The 17,216-nt window shown below is 44.4% G+C and overlaps 1 protein-coding gene and 1 long non-coding RNA gene across 13 annotated transcripts in view; both read left to right on the plus strand.

The window, feature by feature from the left end:
* LOC147023949 (uncharacterized) overlaps positions 1–17,216 on the plus strand; it is a 57,143-nt gene that overhangs the window by 24,514 nt on the left and 15,413 nt on the right. The gene's annotated exons all lie outside the window — the stretch shown is intronic.
* On the plus strand, positions 251–13,403 carry LOC147023951 (uncharacterized). 12 transcript variants are annotated; one of them, XM_085890007.1, is made up of 8 exons: positions 4,102–5,583; positions 6,963–7,123; positions 9,452–11,588; positions 11,729–11,809; positions 12,015–12,071; positions 12,174–12,256; positions 12,534–12,694; positions 12,805–13,401. In XM_085890007.1, the coding sequence occupies exons 1-3, from the start codon at positions 5,434–5,436 to the stop codon at positions 10,950–10,952; spliced, it is 1,812 nt and encodes a 603-aa protein (XP_085746133.1). In that variant the 5' UTR covers positions 4,102–5,433; the 3' UTR covers positions 10,953–11,588; positions 11,729–11,809; positions 12,015–12,071; positions 12,174–12,256; positions 12,534–12,694; positions 12,805–13,401. The 12 variants fall into 12 exon arrangements, with proteins under 12 accessions (XP_085746141.1, XP_085746133.1, XP_085746135.1 ...); XM_085890009.1 differs by having other exon boundaries at positions 12,177–12,256; XM_085890006.1 differs by having other exon boundaries at positions 12,015–12,256; positions 12,805–13,402.

Raw genomic sequence — 17,216 nt, forward strand, 5'->3', positions numbered from 1 at the left:
TTAAACCGTGTCAGGATCAAATCAAGGCTGATGTACATCGGAGCTGTAAGCGGGAGGAACAACGAGTGTTTGGGAAACTGTGGGAGTTTGGAATTGAGGAGGATGTGATGTGACTGCTTGAGGATCTCCACATCAACTCAAATGGTCATCTCCGGTGGAAAGGCCGGAGGACGGACGAGTTTGAGACGCCAGTGAGAGTGCGACAAGGCCATCCATTGTCCCCTCTTACTCCTCAGACCCCACACCGAGTGATTCATGTGGGACTGGAATGAACACACATCACACCTCAGGACAACAAAAGTAAATGTCATCTCCGTAAAGGAGATCAGATACGCCGATGACCTCGTGATGACGCTGAAGAGATGGTTGCTATCCTGGGTGACCCGTCAGGTGGGTGTGGGCGAGTCACCCATCCTGACAAGAAGGAATACATGGTTGTGCAGCCAACAATGGATGATAAAACGATCACATCCCGCTTGATATCAATATACCCCACATCATATTTTTCAAGTACCCGGATGTATCGATCAACCACACTCAAGATGACGGCAAGTTGGTGCGAATGAGGAGAGGTGTGGGCAAATCCACCCTTCGGCAGTGTAAATACCTGTGTTCCACCCATGTCTGCTGGGAAACAAAGGCACAGCTTTCTCAGGCACTGATCATGTGCAGCGTACTGTGCGGAGCCAACACGTTTTCGTTGAAGGCAACTGACATCAGGTGACTCGATGGCTTCGGCCAAACTTTCGAGCGACACCTACTCAACATCAAGCGGCATGATCGTGTTCCAAACAAGAGTCTCATGGAGATGATCAGCGACCGATGGTTCTCAGCAGTAGTCATGTGATGGAACGCAAGGAAGCATGGCTGGGCCACGTGATTCGGTACTGTTGTCTGGCAGCAGCTGGTGCGGATGGTTTTCCTGAGGAATGTCATCGTTCGGTAGGTTAACGAAACATTAGTTTGGTTTATAACATCCGAGAGTGGTCAGGGTGTTATTGTCACGAATCTGGAAGCCATTTGCACACAGACAGAGAGTAGTCCCCGCATTTCAGTAATTTCGATAAGTATGTGTTCATAGTCAGGGTCCCGTCCTTCTGTCTGATGGGTTAATTACGTGTGTGCGCTTCGAGTTACTTTTATAGTCAGGTTTTTTACATCTTCAATCTTCCTTCGTTTTCGCACCATCGCCATCCATCGCCCATGTGCAGCATGTCACGTACAGGGGTGAGGTTCCCTCCGCCCACCGTGAACTCGTCCAATCAACGGCGGCCGGCCCGACAGCCAACCCGAGATCGCCCCTCCCCACCACAAAGGTGAATGGAGAATAGGGTGCTCCCTGGTTGTTCCGTCTGGGTTCTCAGACACGCACGGGGGGAGGGTGGTCGTCGCCCCTCCCACCGGACCACCCCTTGTCCAATCAGGAAGCTCATCACCTCAGGGCTGGCTCCGCCTTAGCCAGATGGAGTATTCGGCCCGACCAATGAGGGGTGGCCACGAGTCACCCGACAACCACTCATCCAATCGGGAGGCGAGTGGGAAAGAAGAAATCGCTCAAGAGGTGTGGTAGGAAAATACGAGAGGACGGCAGACAGTGGTGGTCATGGTTGGAGCGGTCTGTGCTCCTTTGCGGTGGCTTACCGTGGTGGTGGTGACCGAACAGTGGTGGTCATGGTGGCTTGGTCTCGATCGTAGGCCGTGGACTTCAGGTCGTGGGTTTGAGGCCCACCGTGGTGGTTTGGAGTCGGTGTGACCGCACGAGGCGGAAAGGTGCCCAACTGGTCCAGTTATTTAGTGTGTGTGTGTGTGTGTGTGTGTGTGTGTGTGTGTGTGTGTGTGTGTGTGTGTGTGTGTGTGTGTGTGTGTGTGTGTGTGTGTGTGTGTGTGTGTGTGTGTGTGTGTGTGTGTGTGTGTGTGTGTGTGTGTGTGGTGCCGTCCTGTAAGTAGAATTGTTAAGTGCTTTTTCCTTGTGCGACAGAGCACGCCGAGGGTGTGGTTTCCCCGGTAACGAGACTGCATGGTTTTTTTCGGGGTATTGGAGATCGAGACAATTCACCCGACACCACGCCGTAGATATTGCCGTCCACGATCTGCGAAGGGACCCATGACCTTTGGAGTTATCCAAGGGTTACGACCTTCAATTCCGGGTGTTCGGTGAGAGACGGCCCAACTGCTCTGTCTTGTGGTCATTATCACCACCGAAACCCGGAACCACAACAATACGTGAGGTGAAGCATTCCTTCAATCAAAAGAAAGGTGACATCCTCTCATCCTCTTCCACTAATAGATCTTTCTGGTCCTTCGCAAAAAGTATCTCCAACAACTTCTGCAGCTCTGCCATTCCTTCGCTTTTCTGTTCCGATGATATTATCGCTGTCTCTTCAACTGACAAAGCAACTCTTTTTGGTTCTCTTTTCTCCTGCAACTCCACACTGTATGATTCCAACAATCCATCTCCCTCTGATGCTTCCCTCACCAATCCTATATCCCTCCATGTAATCTCTTTTCATGCAGTCAAAAAATACTCCTCTTTCTGGACATAAGGCCTACGGGCAAGATGGCATTCCTCCCCGTGTCTTGAAGGAACGTACTTTAGAACTTTCACCCGTGCTTGCTCGTTTGTTTCGTTTTTGATAAAAACCCAAACTTTACCTCTTACCTGGAACATACCAAAGTACAGCCGATGTTAAAGAAGGGTGATCGTTCAAACCCTCCTAACTCCTGTCCGATTGCTCTGATTTCCACCGTTTCCAAAGTCTTTGAATATCTTCTCAATTCCCATTTTCTCAATCATCTTGAATATCACAGTCTTCTATCTGACCGTCAATTCGGCTTTCACAAGGCAAGATCAACATGTGATTTCCTTTCTTACATTATGAATATCTGGGCCTCTTCTCGGAGAGACTTTGGGGAATCCTTTGTTGTTGGCCTTGATATCTCAAAAGCCTTTGAAAGAGTTTGGCATCGGGGTTTGAGATCCAATCTTCCCTCTTTCAGCTTTCCTCCTTCTCTCTGCTCTCCCATCTCGAGCTTTCTCTCCACCCGCTCTATCCCCGTAATTGTTGATGGTTCAACATCTCTACTTCGATTTCTGCTCACAAGAACTTGCTGCTTGTGTACCTCCACCATAAGCGATACCAAGGAATACTCGACAATCCACAACATCACATGATTATTGTGTGACCATTGGCAATTCAAGGATGGGACATGACGATGTTTGTTTCTTCCTGTCCACTGCCGAACTCGAACTCTTTACCTTCTCATGTCTTCACAAACATTTATGACCTTCTCCTTTTCAAAAGCAGATTTTTTACTTTCTCAAAAACTCTCAGACTATTCTCAGAAGGAGGGAAGAGCTCGGAAGGGGGTGGGGGGGTGATATTGATGCCTCAGGAAATGTTGCTCTTCATCGTGGATGGGGGGGAGGGGTGTGAGGGGGGGGGCAGGGATAGAGAGGAGGAGCAAGGAGGGTTGGGGAAGTTCGGAGGGGGAGAGGAAGGAGGGAAGAGCGAGGAAGGGGGTGGGGGGGGGGAGATTGACACCTCAGCAAATGTTGCCATTCATCGCGGTAGGAGGAAGGGAGGTGTGAGGGAGAGACCGAGGTGTGGGAGGAGAGTGTTGCATTTCATGAAAGAGAGAGAGAGGGTAAAAAATAGGTGGGGTGAGGAAAAGAATGATATGTTATGCTTCATGTCTGACCACACACACACACACACACACACACAAACACCATACATACACACACACACACACACACACACACACACACACACACACACACACAAACACCATACATACACAACACACACAGACACACACACGTATACATACACAACACACACACACACACACACACACACACACACACACACACAAACACACACAGACACACACACGTATACATACACAACACACACACACACACACACACACACACACACACACACACACACACACGTATACATACACAACACACACACACACACACACACACACACACACACACACACACACACACACACACACACACACACACACAGACACACACAAACACACACGTCATTTCTCAGTAATTTTGGCCGAAGCAACGAGGAAATCAAGAAAATGACCAAACACCAAGATCTCAGTGATGAAGTGAAAATATCCTGGAAGTTGAAGATCCATAATTGTCCGGGTGATCACTGGAGCAACGGGGATGATGAAGAAGAAGAACCTCACTGAGTATTAATTAATAAACGGGAAGGTTTCAAAGACGTGTCGTGGTTCATTAATTTCTTTTTCACTCATTAATTATTTTGCTAATATTTGTGATGAAGCAAACACGTGACTAATATTAGCCAATCAGTTGCATCCTTCCAGAGAACCAATCAAGGCTGCAAGTTCAGGGTAAACGAGAGATCGTCATCACGACACGTCCCAACCTGACGATCCTTTCCTGACGAGTATTTCCACATCTCCATCCACGAGACACTCAACACGTCAATATTTAATTATTAATTTAGTTCACCATTACCAGAACTATTGAACGAAGTGGATTTTGTTTATTTAGTTAAACAACCAGGACGACAACAAACGACTCTCTTCCACTCACCATGTCGGACGCCATTTTAAATGTTCAGCGGCTCAACTCGGATCAATCGTTCGTCCTTCACCAACCGGGGAGAGAATAATCCCCACACTCGAGTTCATGAACCCCATGGTGGTTTTAAACGGATCATTTTGTGATCATGTGACGAGGCCGCCATCTTTCCCCGAGCTGTCCCTCCACACGGAGTCGATCTCTCTCTTCCAAACGACGTGATACTTATTTACTAATGTTCGATTACACAGACAACAAACTTGGGGGGAAACATCACCTTGGTCCACCTGGGGTCGTGGATGTGTTGAGAGAACGAGGTGCTTGGGTGTGATTGTGTCAAAGGTTATCTATTTATTACGTACGCACGTCCACACACAAACATGAATGTTCATTCACACAACCACCAAAGGGATATAAACTAATAACGAGGTGAACCATTAGTCATTGTGTAAACTCCTTTATAACAAGGTTTATCATGAATAACATAAATTAAATAACCACACGTGTGTTGTACGATGTTTGTAATCAGAATCCCAACTGATCACAATGAACGTTTTAAATCCTGTTCTCATTGGTGGAAAAGATTTTAAACATGAAGGATTCGTGTTGTTCATCAACCTTGGGTCACGTGGTTTTCACCGGAAGAGATTAATCAGAACAAAAATATATATAATTATAAAATTTCGACTTTTATCACAAAAGAACCTTTTTTATAAATTACAATTCGGAAAAAGACACCATATCTATTTTTGGATTATTAAATGATTGGATGAAAGAGTCGAGGTGTTCTGAGCGTTGAAAAACAATATGAACGAGGGGAAGGGGGCGTGGCCACAGTCCATTGTGACGTCACAATGACAATTCCGACAATAGAGAACTCCAAAGACAGAGCGGTATCGTTACATCTTCAGTTCGTGGATATCCGTGCAGCAGCCATGTTTTTTCCCATCGCGCTGTTCGTGTTCACCGTCCTCGGAAGTGGAACGTCCCGTCCATCACAACAGGTAAGGGGGGATTGTGAGAAATAACAATGGATTGGACTCGGGGAAGGTACAAAACACCATGGGAGTTACTTTCTTTGTAGTTTGGTAAATCAGGTCTGGACGGAGGATTTAAAATGGGGGGTTGGTGTGTGAGTGAGGGTGTGTGAGTGAGGTGTGTGAGTGAGGGTGTGTGAGTGAGGGTGCATGGGTGAGGGTGTGTGAGTAAGGGTGCATGGGTGAGGGTGTGTGAGTAAGGGTGTGTGAGTAAGGATGCATGGGTGAGGGGTGTGTTCCTTTCACAAGTTGGATCGTTCAGAACATGATGGGTTGTCCCATCGAACACCGATCGAAGTTCGAGTTTTAGTTCAATTCACCAAGTGATTGGTGACAAGAAACACCACGTGACAGAAAAGGGACCATAATGTGAATACACAGATTTACATCCATGGAGCCGACTTTACTTTTTATAACATCACAAGTAAATTCATCATCTTGAAACGTCGAGAATGTAACATTGTTTATATAATTTGTTTATTTAAATTCCCCCAAACAAGGCTCAAAACTCCTCAAGGTTTGGGGTTTGTATACCGGACGTGATGTAGTCGGTCATCACACGAACTTCAATCAACCAATAACAGTAAAATTGGCGATAATGGCCAATCGTGTGTGTGTGTGTGTGTGTGTGTGTGTGTGTGTGTGTGTGTGTGTGTGTGTATGTGTGTGTGTGTTAGTGTTTGTTTTGCCCGTAAAGCAAAGACATCTTCTCTCTGCTGACTTCCCCGACCCCTCTCTCTGTCCCATCCACCCTCCTCCCATACCCCTGTCTGTCTCTGTCTCCCTCTCCCTCTCCCTCTCCCTCTCCCTCTCCCTCTCCCTCTCCCTCTCCCTCTCTCTCCTCTCCCTCCTTTCTCCCCCTCCACCCCCTCTCCCCGTAATTTTTCATCCTTCTCATTGTATTCCCATCAGTAAAGTGACAGGTGGTATTTTCCAATCTAAAATACATACATCTACTTAGTGGAATATTAAATAATGGTCCCAGAATGATTTCCCTCCGTGTCCTTGGAATCTCCTCTCTCATCATCACCCAGTTCAACAGTTTCTTCAACACCTGAACCTCATATTCACCGAGGCAGGTCTGTACTTCCACTGGTACTGCCTAACGGTACTTTTTTTCTTGTGCAAATCCTCGTGCAAACCCACACTCTGTAAGCGGAGTACAAACGATAAACTCTCGAACATTCCATGACCCATTGTGTTTGTATTCTGAAAAATTTCAAGATCATGTTGTTGTTTTGTCATGAACTTGTGGATTTTGCAAAATAATTGTAAAAAATATTGTTTATTTTAATTTTAAATGAAATAAACATTCCTCCTTCCCCTGCCCTTGTCCATTTCCATAGGTTATCCAGAATGATGCTGTTGAGGATGGAGGGATGTCTGTGGTTCGCGACGTCACGTTTGTCACGATTTCCTTCCTTTTGTTTTATGTTTTAATCACATTTGATCCGTCACGTTGGTTCAACAAGAAGGGGAGCCCCAAAAGAAAGCTCTGCATTCACTGGTAAAGAACACAAGTGACTTATTCATCAATATTTATCAAGTCTTCATCCACGAGGGAACAAGATCAGTCAGATATTTGAAACGAGGTTACTGTGTTTGATGTTATGATGGATTACATGGACTTGAATTTTATTTTACCAAATATGGAATATCTTGTTTTATTGCTGGAGTAGATGACAAGGTGTCAAAAATCCATTGGTGACAATGTTTTTCATTCACTATTTTGGGGCCATCTTGGATTTCAAAATGGCCACCATGTTCCACCAAATTTCATTATAACTCAGGCTGTGATGTCATATGAAGTCTGTTTTCGTGGCAATACCCACATTTATCATGCCAAGAAGTTAAAAACACACAATTTTAATTTTCTTGAAGTGATGGATGGTGACCATCTTGGATTTCAAAATGGTTGTGATGAACAAACCCACTTTTGCTGTATTAATCAAAGTTAAATTTGGTGTAAATACCTCATTGGTCATTTACAGGTCGAGTATAACTTTGGTAAGCCTTCAATTAGGTTAAACTATTTGTAATTATAGTTGTGTATTCAGTAACCTGGAGGTCAAAAAATCCTGGGAAAGTTCCAACAAACTCTGTCTTGTAATTCATGAAAAATCTGCACTTCTGCAGTTCAGCAATGTCGATATACTGCCCCTCATCTACGTGGTCTTGTAGAACACTGAAGAACTCTGTCTGTGGCAGTAAATTCAACACTCACTGGAGGCTGGATGATTTCAAGTGATTTAGCTTCACAACATGGACGCTGAATATACTTTTCCCAGTTTTTTTGTGAAGCGGGACGTGTGTTGGTACAGAATGTCACGAGACAGTAAATTTCCAGAAGACAGCACGTCGGCAAGCCGAACTTTCCAGGCATCATATCCATGGTTGTTTACAATTTCTTGGATTGTTTTCTCCCATGTTACCAGGAATTGGCCCTTCTGGAGTTTTTCATGGACTTTTGGCTCTTCCTCATCTGTGGTTGGTTGACAAAATACACATTGTGATTTGACAAACATTGTACTGATCAAACGAGTCTGCTTAATAGATTCTGAAGCACTGGGTTGTCCTCTGTCAGTGAAGTTGTGTCTTGTGAAGCAACAGCAAGTTTGTATCTTCTTCTTCTTTCATCTCTATCCAGGTGACTCGGTTTTTTAATGTCAATCTCTGTCTCAAGTATCTTTCTTAGCTTGAAGCTCGTTTGCTGTGATTCCGATCAGCCTTTGTCCAAATCACATAAATTCTGGATTGTAATAATCTGTCTTTTTCTGGACACACTTGAGAAAAGTTTCAAATGTTGATTCCTTGAAGGTTCTGTATTGAGTATCAACAAGCTTTTCACCAGTACCTGTGTGGAAATACAAGAAGAGTTTAAAATCTGTCGTTGGTTTGGTGAACGGGAGCTTTTTGGGAGATGCCATCATCTCATGAAACATGAGAAGTTGATGATTATTCAAGTGAAAGAACAATGAGATTTTTGTTTTTGTAATAACAATCAGGCTGAAATAACGAAGGATAAGACATGGATAGATTCCATACGATGATTTCCTTTCCATTCAGATTGATTTTATTATTAAATGTGTACCCAGTACATTTCCCAATTCATCAAATGCTTGTTCCTCATTGGCCTCCGTATTTTGTTAAATTTTAACAAACAGTTTCCTCAAAACTCTTTGTAGTTACTGAGTGACAGTTTTTCTTGCAGCTCTTTCTTTGATAATTTGATCCATGGTGAATATTCTACAAAGTCCATTTACCATTATCTTAATCTGTGATGAACAAGTGAAGTCATTTAATTTTTTTTATATCCAGTACGTGATGATATGAATAATGTCCCACACATGTGACACAAGTTTCTTGTGAATATAAACTAAAACTCACCAACTAAGTGTTGATTTCCAAGGAATAGTTTGTTGGTCAATGTCGAAGTTGTGCGACAAAGTAATTCTGAAATGGATATTTTTAAATCCAAGATGTCCACCAAATGATGTCATGAAAAAATGTAACCAATGGAATTCCAGCAAAGTCAGACATAATTTACAATAAAGTCACAATTTCCTCCTTTCGCAAAACAAATGTTAAAGTTCATAACGTGCTCCACTATTACATGAGATTCTTCAAATAATCAAGTGTGATTCATCGTTCCACACCGTTCCTTCAGACATTGTTCAAGTTATATCTGCAAGTTCCATATTCCGTTTCCTCCAGAACTGTAACACTCGTGGAACATGTTTGTTTATGTTTCACAAAACCATGTGTTCAATACTTCACATGTGATGTCATACTTTATTTTACCTTGAACTGAGAATGTTTGTTTGTTTTGTTGCAGTTTACGATGTCGATGTAAAGTGAAACGGAAAAATGAATCAAAAGATGATCCACCATTGGTAACGGAGATTCGGGAAACCGAACACCCTGAAATTGAGAAAGGAGAGGGAAAGGAGGTTCTGGAAATCACTGACAAAATGGAGTTCAGAGCAAAACAGAACATTGGTGACAAAGAAAAAGAGGAAGAGGAATATCAAAAAGAGAAAGAAAAGGTTTTACGAGCAGAGGAAGAAAAACTTCAGGAATATGAGGCTCTGATGGTCGAAACTGAAAGAAATCTCTTAGAAAGAGAGAAGTTTGTGCAGAAAATGGAACACGAGTTGATGGAAAAGGATGTGCAACGGAAATTGGAAAAAGAATTATGGATAAAGGAGAAAGAGGACCGGAAGAGAGGAGAGGAGGAACAGCAGAGGAAGAAAAATGAAGAAGAACAGAGAAAAATGAATGAACAGGAGAGGAAAAATGAAGAAGAGCTCAGGATGAGAAAGAGAGAAGAATCCACACGAGCAAAGGAGCGATTCCAAGTCCGAATGTGGGAAAAACGCAAAAATAAAGAACTTGATCAGAAAATGCTGTTTGTAGAACACAGAATGTTCGAGATTGACAACTGGAAGAAACGAGTGCAGCAGCAGGAGCGATACCTGCAGATAAGTAAAGAACAGGAGATGGAGCGACAAGGTGTGTTTGAAGTATTCATGAATGGGAAAGATGAGGAGATAAAGAAACGGCAGCTTCGTATGCACCAACAAGGAGAGGAGTTTAAAGATGGAGAGTACCGGCTGCTTAAATTGGACGAAGAGACTCGTCTTAGAGAGAGAGAGCACCGGGAAGAACAAAAACAATGTGAAATTAGATGGAAACTGAAAGAGTTCATGTTAATGGAAAGAGAACGAGAGATGAGGGATAGGAAAAATAACGTGGAGTTGAGGGAGAAGAAGGTCTTGGAAAGAGAGAACAAAGTACAAAATGCAGGAAAGCTTGATGAGAAAAACGAGGAAGAAGTGCTTGGAACGAATGATGGGCTGGAGCAGCGACAGCAGAAACAGGACAATGTTGATTTGCTGCCGACGACTGAACCGAAGCCTCACATTGATGATGGGCTGGAGCAACGACAACTGTACAGTGTTGCCCTCCAACAACAACAACCGAAGCCTCAATGTGCAGACAAGTTACATCATCAGAAACAGCACGATGTTCATCGACTGCCGTCCAAACGGGAGACCCACCATTCTTCTCAGTCTGAGTTTCTCAAGGATGAACGAGCGGAAATTGAAAGGCGCAAGAACAACCTCATGTTCCGTGGAGTGAAGGAGGGAAAAGGTGAACATGACAAGGAGGCTGTGGCAAAATTAATAAAAGCCATGAACCTGGAGATCAAACCTGAACGGACTTTCCGCATTGGAAGATATGTTGAGAACATCTTCAGACCCATGAAAGTTGTTTTCAGATGCGAGTCTGATCGGAATCAGGTTCTTACGAACAATAAAAGATACGGAATTTGAAGGATCCCTCTCTCTGGACAAAAAACATTTTCATCACTCCAGACTACACTCAGCTCCAAAGAGAAACACTGGAGATGCTGTTGAGTGATCTTGACAAAAAGAGAGAAAGTGATCCAAACGGGCGATACACCATTAAAGGAGACAAAGTCGTCCTCCTGAAGAAGCCCAAGGGTGAACCTCATTTCCGTAAATGATGACCATCCCTCCTCATCTCCGTCAATCACGACCATTCCTCCTCATCTCCCATCTCACATAATACAGTCTCCTCTTGCTGCACACTTTAAAAGAAAGACAGAGTATATTCTGTTGAAAACAATTTCCTTCAACGCACAGTCTCTTCCAAACAAGTGATTGTACCTGAGATCACATCGGAGCCGAAACCAAAACCTTTTTTGAAAGTACAGACAATGACAGGATTTCACTCCTGATGGATATTTTACATTGAATAAGAACAGGAACCTGAACTTTTATCGTGAAGGCACCAAAGCTGCAGAAAACCATGGTGGGGTCTTATTGTTGATGAAAAGGAATTCATCACCGACTTACATTGTTCATTGGCTACCTCCTGAACGGAAACCTCACCGTGATGACGGACAGCAACAACAGAAGCCATGTGCCATGCAAGACCTTCAACAGGTAAGAACTTTTCATTACCTTTTGACAGGTGGGGTGAACACACTGGGTGCAAACACAACCAACCCCAAGATCAAAAACACAACCAACCCCAAGGGCAAAACATGAAGTTGAAATAAATTTTGTTACTTTGTCTTTCACAGACATTCCTGTGAATACTTCCTTCGATGAAGAAGAATATCCTTAATTGTGGAGATAATTGTAATGATACTTTTCGTGGGAAGGTAACTTATGAACATGGTCATCCTCATGCAGAATATAAAACAAGAACTTTAACTCCCTTCGGTTGGATGAGATCACCTGATTCACCTTTTCATCGATTACCTGTTCCATGCATTTCCTTCTGTGGCCTTTTCTGAACAAGTTATCAAACTGATGAAGATATCAATGTATTTAATCTTTCATATTTCTGTTGTTTTTTTTCCAAAGACCCCTCAGAAGTGGTGCTCCTTCCTGCTCACCTGAAATCTTCCCAGCGGTTGGAACGTAAGTTGCCAAAATTCTTGTCTTACATCACGAATTATTCCAAACTTTGTCTGAATTACATGTTCTTCATGTGCATCATGTCCCATTTTGTCTGTGCCTCAGAAGTGTTGAGGACAAACAAATATTTTGCTGAACTCGAATCCAGAGAAGCAGCAAACAAATCTTCCAGTTGGTAGAAGTCTGGCGTGAGTGTTAATGTATCCGTATCAAAGTCATGGCGTACACCTGGATGATCATTAAAATTAATTGTTTGAAAAATCCAGCGGGAGTTTGTGATGAAGAAAATAAAAACGTGAAATTGAAGATTAAAGAAAGAAGAGAATTTAACTGAGATGCAGAAAACAATTGATAGGATATAATATTTCCAGGATTGTGTTGGAAGGTATGATAATGATGGAGATGATGATGACAATGCCATTGAGGGATTTTGACTTCCTTTTGTTGATGTGTGTGTGGAGGAAGAAGTTTCAGTAACGGCCACTGGAGAAGAAGATGTGATATTTGGCAGTGGATCAATCATCACTCCGTCGTACAAGCTCCAGGAATGTAGGATGAAATATCAGACTCTTGCAGACAGATGATCCAAGATTTAAAAAAATAAACATCAGTCTCCAGAAGTACAGGTACTTAAACCTTCCATGACCTGATTTAATCACTGTACTTCATCACTGTACAAACACATTTACACTCCAACATTGTCTTTCACCTTTTTTGTTCTCCTCGCATCCTTCAGCTCAGACCCAGTGGAGGAGTTGTACCTTGATGACCCAGTGTACGAGTTGCACCTCGATAACCCACTGTACGAGTTGCACCTCGATAACCCAGTGTACGAGTTGTACCTCGATAACCCACTGTACGAGTTGTACCTCGATAACCCAGTGTACGAGTTGTACCTCGATAACCCAGTGTACGAGTTGTACCTCGATAACCCAGTGTACGAGTTGTACCTCGATAACCCAGTGTACGAGTTCCACCTTGATGAGTTTTTTGATTGTGAATTTTGTTATATTTAATTCCTGTGAATAAAGTTAACCTAAAATCTCTTCTCCTTTCAAATCATATCATGTACAAGTCAAAGGAATGGTGTCCAAAATATTTATTATGAAAATGGCTCGGTGGGGATTACAAATCTTGAAAAAATTTCAACTGTTTGTTGTTCTTTCACTCATGAACCGAAGCACCAAGAGACGCCAAATTTAGGGGGTACTCACATTAGAATCTCGACAAGGTTTTAAGTGAAGGTATGTTGGCCTTGAAGGCCGTTTTGAGACTCAAGGCCACGATGAGGTGAATATTGGGATGTGGGGTAAGGTAGCAATGAAAAGGTAACCACCAAGAGGCCAAAAACCCCAAAGCTTTGCAATGTACAACACCTCCTGAAACGCCCACTTTGTTATGAATTATTTTAAATCGTGAGTACTTTTTTCCTCTGCAGTGCAAAACTTAAATCAAGACATTATCATGATTATTCGACTTTAATTTCTCACAAAGGAGTGACTGCATGTAAAAATAAGGTTAAAATTCCCCGACCATGGGAGATGGGAACCCCCAAACCCCCCCCCCCACCCAATCTCTTCACTTCCTTGCACCAGGTATCCTTTCTATCGCACCTCTTTTTCTTCTCCTTCGGTGAGCAACCATGACAGATGTTATATTTGGTGTGGATTTGTTCGGACATAAAAGTGGAAATCATCAGTCAGCTCCTGACCCTCATCGCGAATGGAGGGGGTGGGGGGGGGGTCTGTCATCACTTTACCCGAGGTACTCCAGGTCGTTTGTAATATTTGGTGGAGATTATGCCAGCCATTTTTAGCTCACCTGGAACAAAAATTGTCCAGGTGAGGAAAAACCATTATGTGGTGTCCATGAGTCAGTTAGGCTATATGTAAACACTTGGAACTTCTCCAAAACTACACACACGAACTTGACCACAATCTTCATCACCCAGATCAGGTCAGGGATGGGAGTATGTGCCAAAACAGCATGTTGCTGCATCCACTTTCTGCTGGTACTCCAGGGACCTCCATCAGGCCATCCCCATCATCTTGAGATGTTGATCAATCTGCTGCAACCACGAGGCACGTGGTCAGCCTATTGGCCTCCTCCACTGACGAGGCTCCTTCGCTGAGAGAATCTGGTGAGCAGGATCAGCGTCAAGAAAACGAGTCACATGTCCATACAGCTGCAGCTGACGATCACGGATTATGCAGGTAACAAATCTCATTTGAGTCTCTCTCAGCAACCGCTCGCTGGACACAACGTCAGACCAGCGATAGCCAAGGATTCTCGGAAGAGACCCGGTACCAAACGAATTGAGTTTCCATCTCTCCTGCACTCCTGGTCGGAGTCCAACTCTCGCATCTGTAGAGCAACACTGGAAGCACCAAGGAACTGAAGACTCAGACTTTCATCCTCCCGTACAGGTACTGGCATTGCCACACACCATGATACAGTGAATCCATGACTCCCCAGGCCCGACCCAGACATCGATTGACCTCTGGCTCACAGCTGGCAGAGACATGAATATCACTGCCGAGGTAGGTGAATCTCTCCGTGATCTCAACATCCTCACCACAAACAGGAACAGACAAGATAGCAGCATCGAAGATGTCATTGAAAGCCTGGATCTTAGTTTTGACCCAGGGAACCCGCAATCCCAGCAGCTCCAACTCCTCATTCAGCACCTCGAGAGCCCCCAAAATGATATCTCTAGTCTCAGTGAAGATGAATGCATCATCTGCAAAATCAATGTCAGAGATCTTGACATTCCCAAACGATGCACTGCAGCTTGATCTCTCCAACATCCTTCGTAAAATCTCATCCACGCAAGCACTGAAAAGTGTGGGGTCCAGTACACACCCCTGATGAACTCCAGTCGCAACTGGAAACAAGTCAGAGATGGTATCACCACATCTCACAGAACTCTCAGTACCAGAGTGTCGATCAGAAATCAGAGACGTTTTGGTGGCACCCATGAAGACCAAGAATTCTCCAGGAGGAATCCCGATTCACTGGATCAAACGCTTCACAGAGATCAACACAGGCTGCAAGCAGCCCCTGCCGAAACTCTCGTCGATGTTTGGTGAGGACAAAAATGGCAAGGATACGGTCAATCGTTGAACTCTTTGGTGCAAAGCCTGACTGCTCTGGGTGATGGTGCTCAAGCAAAGACCTCCAGGCAATTTACCCCATTTGAACCGGTTCAGCACAGCCTGTGTTTCCACAAACGAAGGTAGACCACAGTTGATTGGAGGGTCAGCAACAGGGATAATAACATCACCAACATCCAACTCAACAGCTGGGGGATCAGCCTGGTACAGCCGCTCAAAGCAACCGGCCCAGCGGGTGTTCACTTCAGAATCCTCTGTCAAGAGCCCACCACCCTCTGCTCGAACTGCAGTACACCGAGGGAACGTGAAACGCGAATTATCCTGTAAGCAGGACAAGAATCACCTGTCCACAGGTGATGCTATACTCTGTCACATATAGGTCTCCTTGTCCACCCTCAGCATGCATACAGTTTTATACATCAACTCCCTTAACAGCTCATCTCTGCCATTAAGCCTGGCCCTGCGACTGGTCAATGGTCTCCACTGTCCGATGAGACACAATATTCTTCTTCACCTTCAGGTGAGTTCCAAGAAATCCACCGGCAACATCAAGTATGGTAATCTTGAAGGCACTCCGCAACTCCTCAGGATTCCCCAAAGCACCCAAACCCCCCCCCCCAAATCCCCACTCAGCCTGTTCTCAAACTCTTCAGTGACCCTCTCTTTATTGAGCTTGCCAACACCCAGCCGAGGCTGGGATGGTTCCATTCTCCCGGATTTGAGGTGCAACTTCAGAGTTGCTACCACAAGCCTGTTGTCAGTGTTGAGGAACTGAGCACTCCAGAAGACCCTGTAGTTCTGGATCATCATCCAGGGACCATCAATGATCACATTGTCAATCTCCTTTGGCACACCACCAGCGTTGGAATACCAAGTCCAGCGATGAGCCTGTGGGTGCTGAAACCATGAACCAGCCACCCCAATTCCATGAGTTCTTGCAAAGTCAAAGAACTCCGTGCTATTCTGGTTCCCAGTTCCAGAAACAAACGGACCAACATACGTCTCTTAACCATCCCTTTCAGTTCCAGTCGATTCATTGAAATCCCCCAAGACGAGACGAGTATCTCGCCTGGAGCACTGATCAACCACAGACACAAGCGTGACGTCGAATGGGCATCCTTCGAGCATTCAGCACAGTGAGATCACGTGCCTCAGTTCGAACATCCAAAGAGACCAGGGCAACGACAACCAAGTAGTGATGAAACCTGAGTCTCATAATACGCTCTTTGACCGGAGTTACCTCAATTATCATTGGAGTCAGCTTATTGGACACAGCTGCAGCAACTCCTTGGGCATGGTAACAATCAGAGTGACCAGACCAATCGTAGGTGGAACCAGCTGCCATGATCTCACCATGATCCAGTCTCTGAACCTCAGAGAGTGCTGCAATACCGATGTTCAAACGTTTGAACTCAGATCATAACAGACATGTAATCATCCTCTCTTCGGGATAGGACATTCCAGTCACCCACCTGAAGGGACCACCTCATCTTAACCCAAGGAGACCACTATCAGGTGGACTGCACAGGAGGTACTCTCATGGAGTGCGTTTTATGGAGTATTGGAGTACTGCTCTCCCATTTGGAATGATGCATCTGTTTCATACCGAGCACTTATTAAGCTGTGGAAACCATGACCCTCAAAATCATTGGAATCTCTGGCAATGAAGTCGAGTCTCTGGACCTCACTTTCACATCCCAGACAGGTTGGTGTCCTCTCTGTCTTATACTGCCTCTTTTTGGTCTTGCACCCTCCGCTCTTTTCTTGCCCTGTCCCCCTCAGGTTTCTGAAGGGTGCAGTTTTCTTCCAGTAACCCAATTCTGGTAAAACATCCAAAATTCAGGTTCACTTCTCACCTCCACTCATTTCATCCTGTTTTCTCTCATCTGGCCAACCAACTTCCTCAATCGGTTCAATCCCATCCTTTCCTTCAAGGCTTCAAGACAGCGGTTCACCACAACCTCAGGTCATCCCTACACAGATCTTTTCTCCCCCAACTCTCCCAAGGTACACTCCTTCCTTTCCAGGTTATTAG

This window comes from Eptatretus burgeri, chromosome 7 (genome assembly GCF_056783735.1).
Source record: "Eptatretus burgeri isolate ZD-2024b chromosome 7, Ebu_testis_v1, whole genome shotgun sequence".
NCBI classification, from domain to species: Eukaryota; Metazoa; Chordata; class Myxini; order Myxiniformes; family Myxinidae; genus Eptatretus; species Eptatretus burgeri.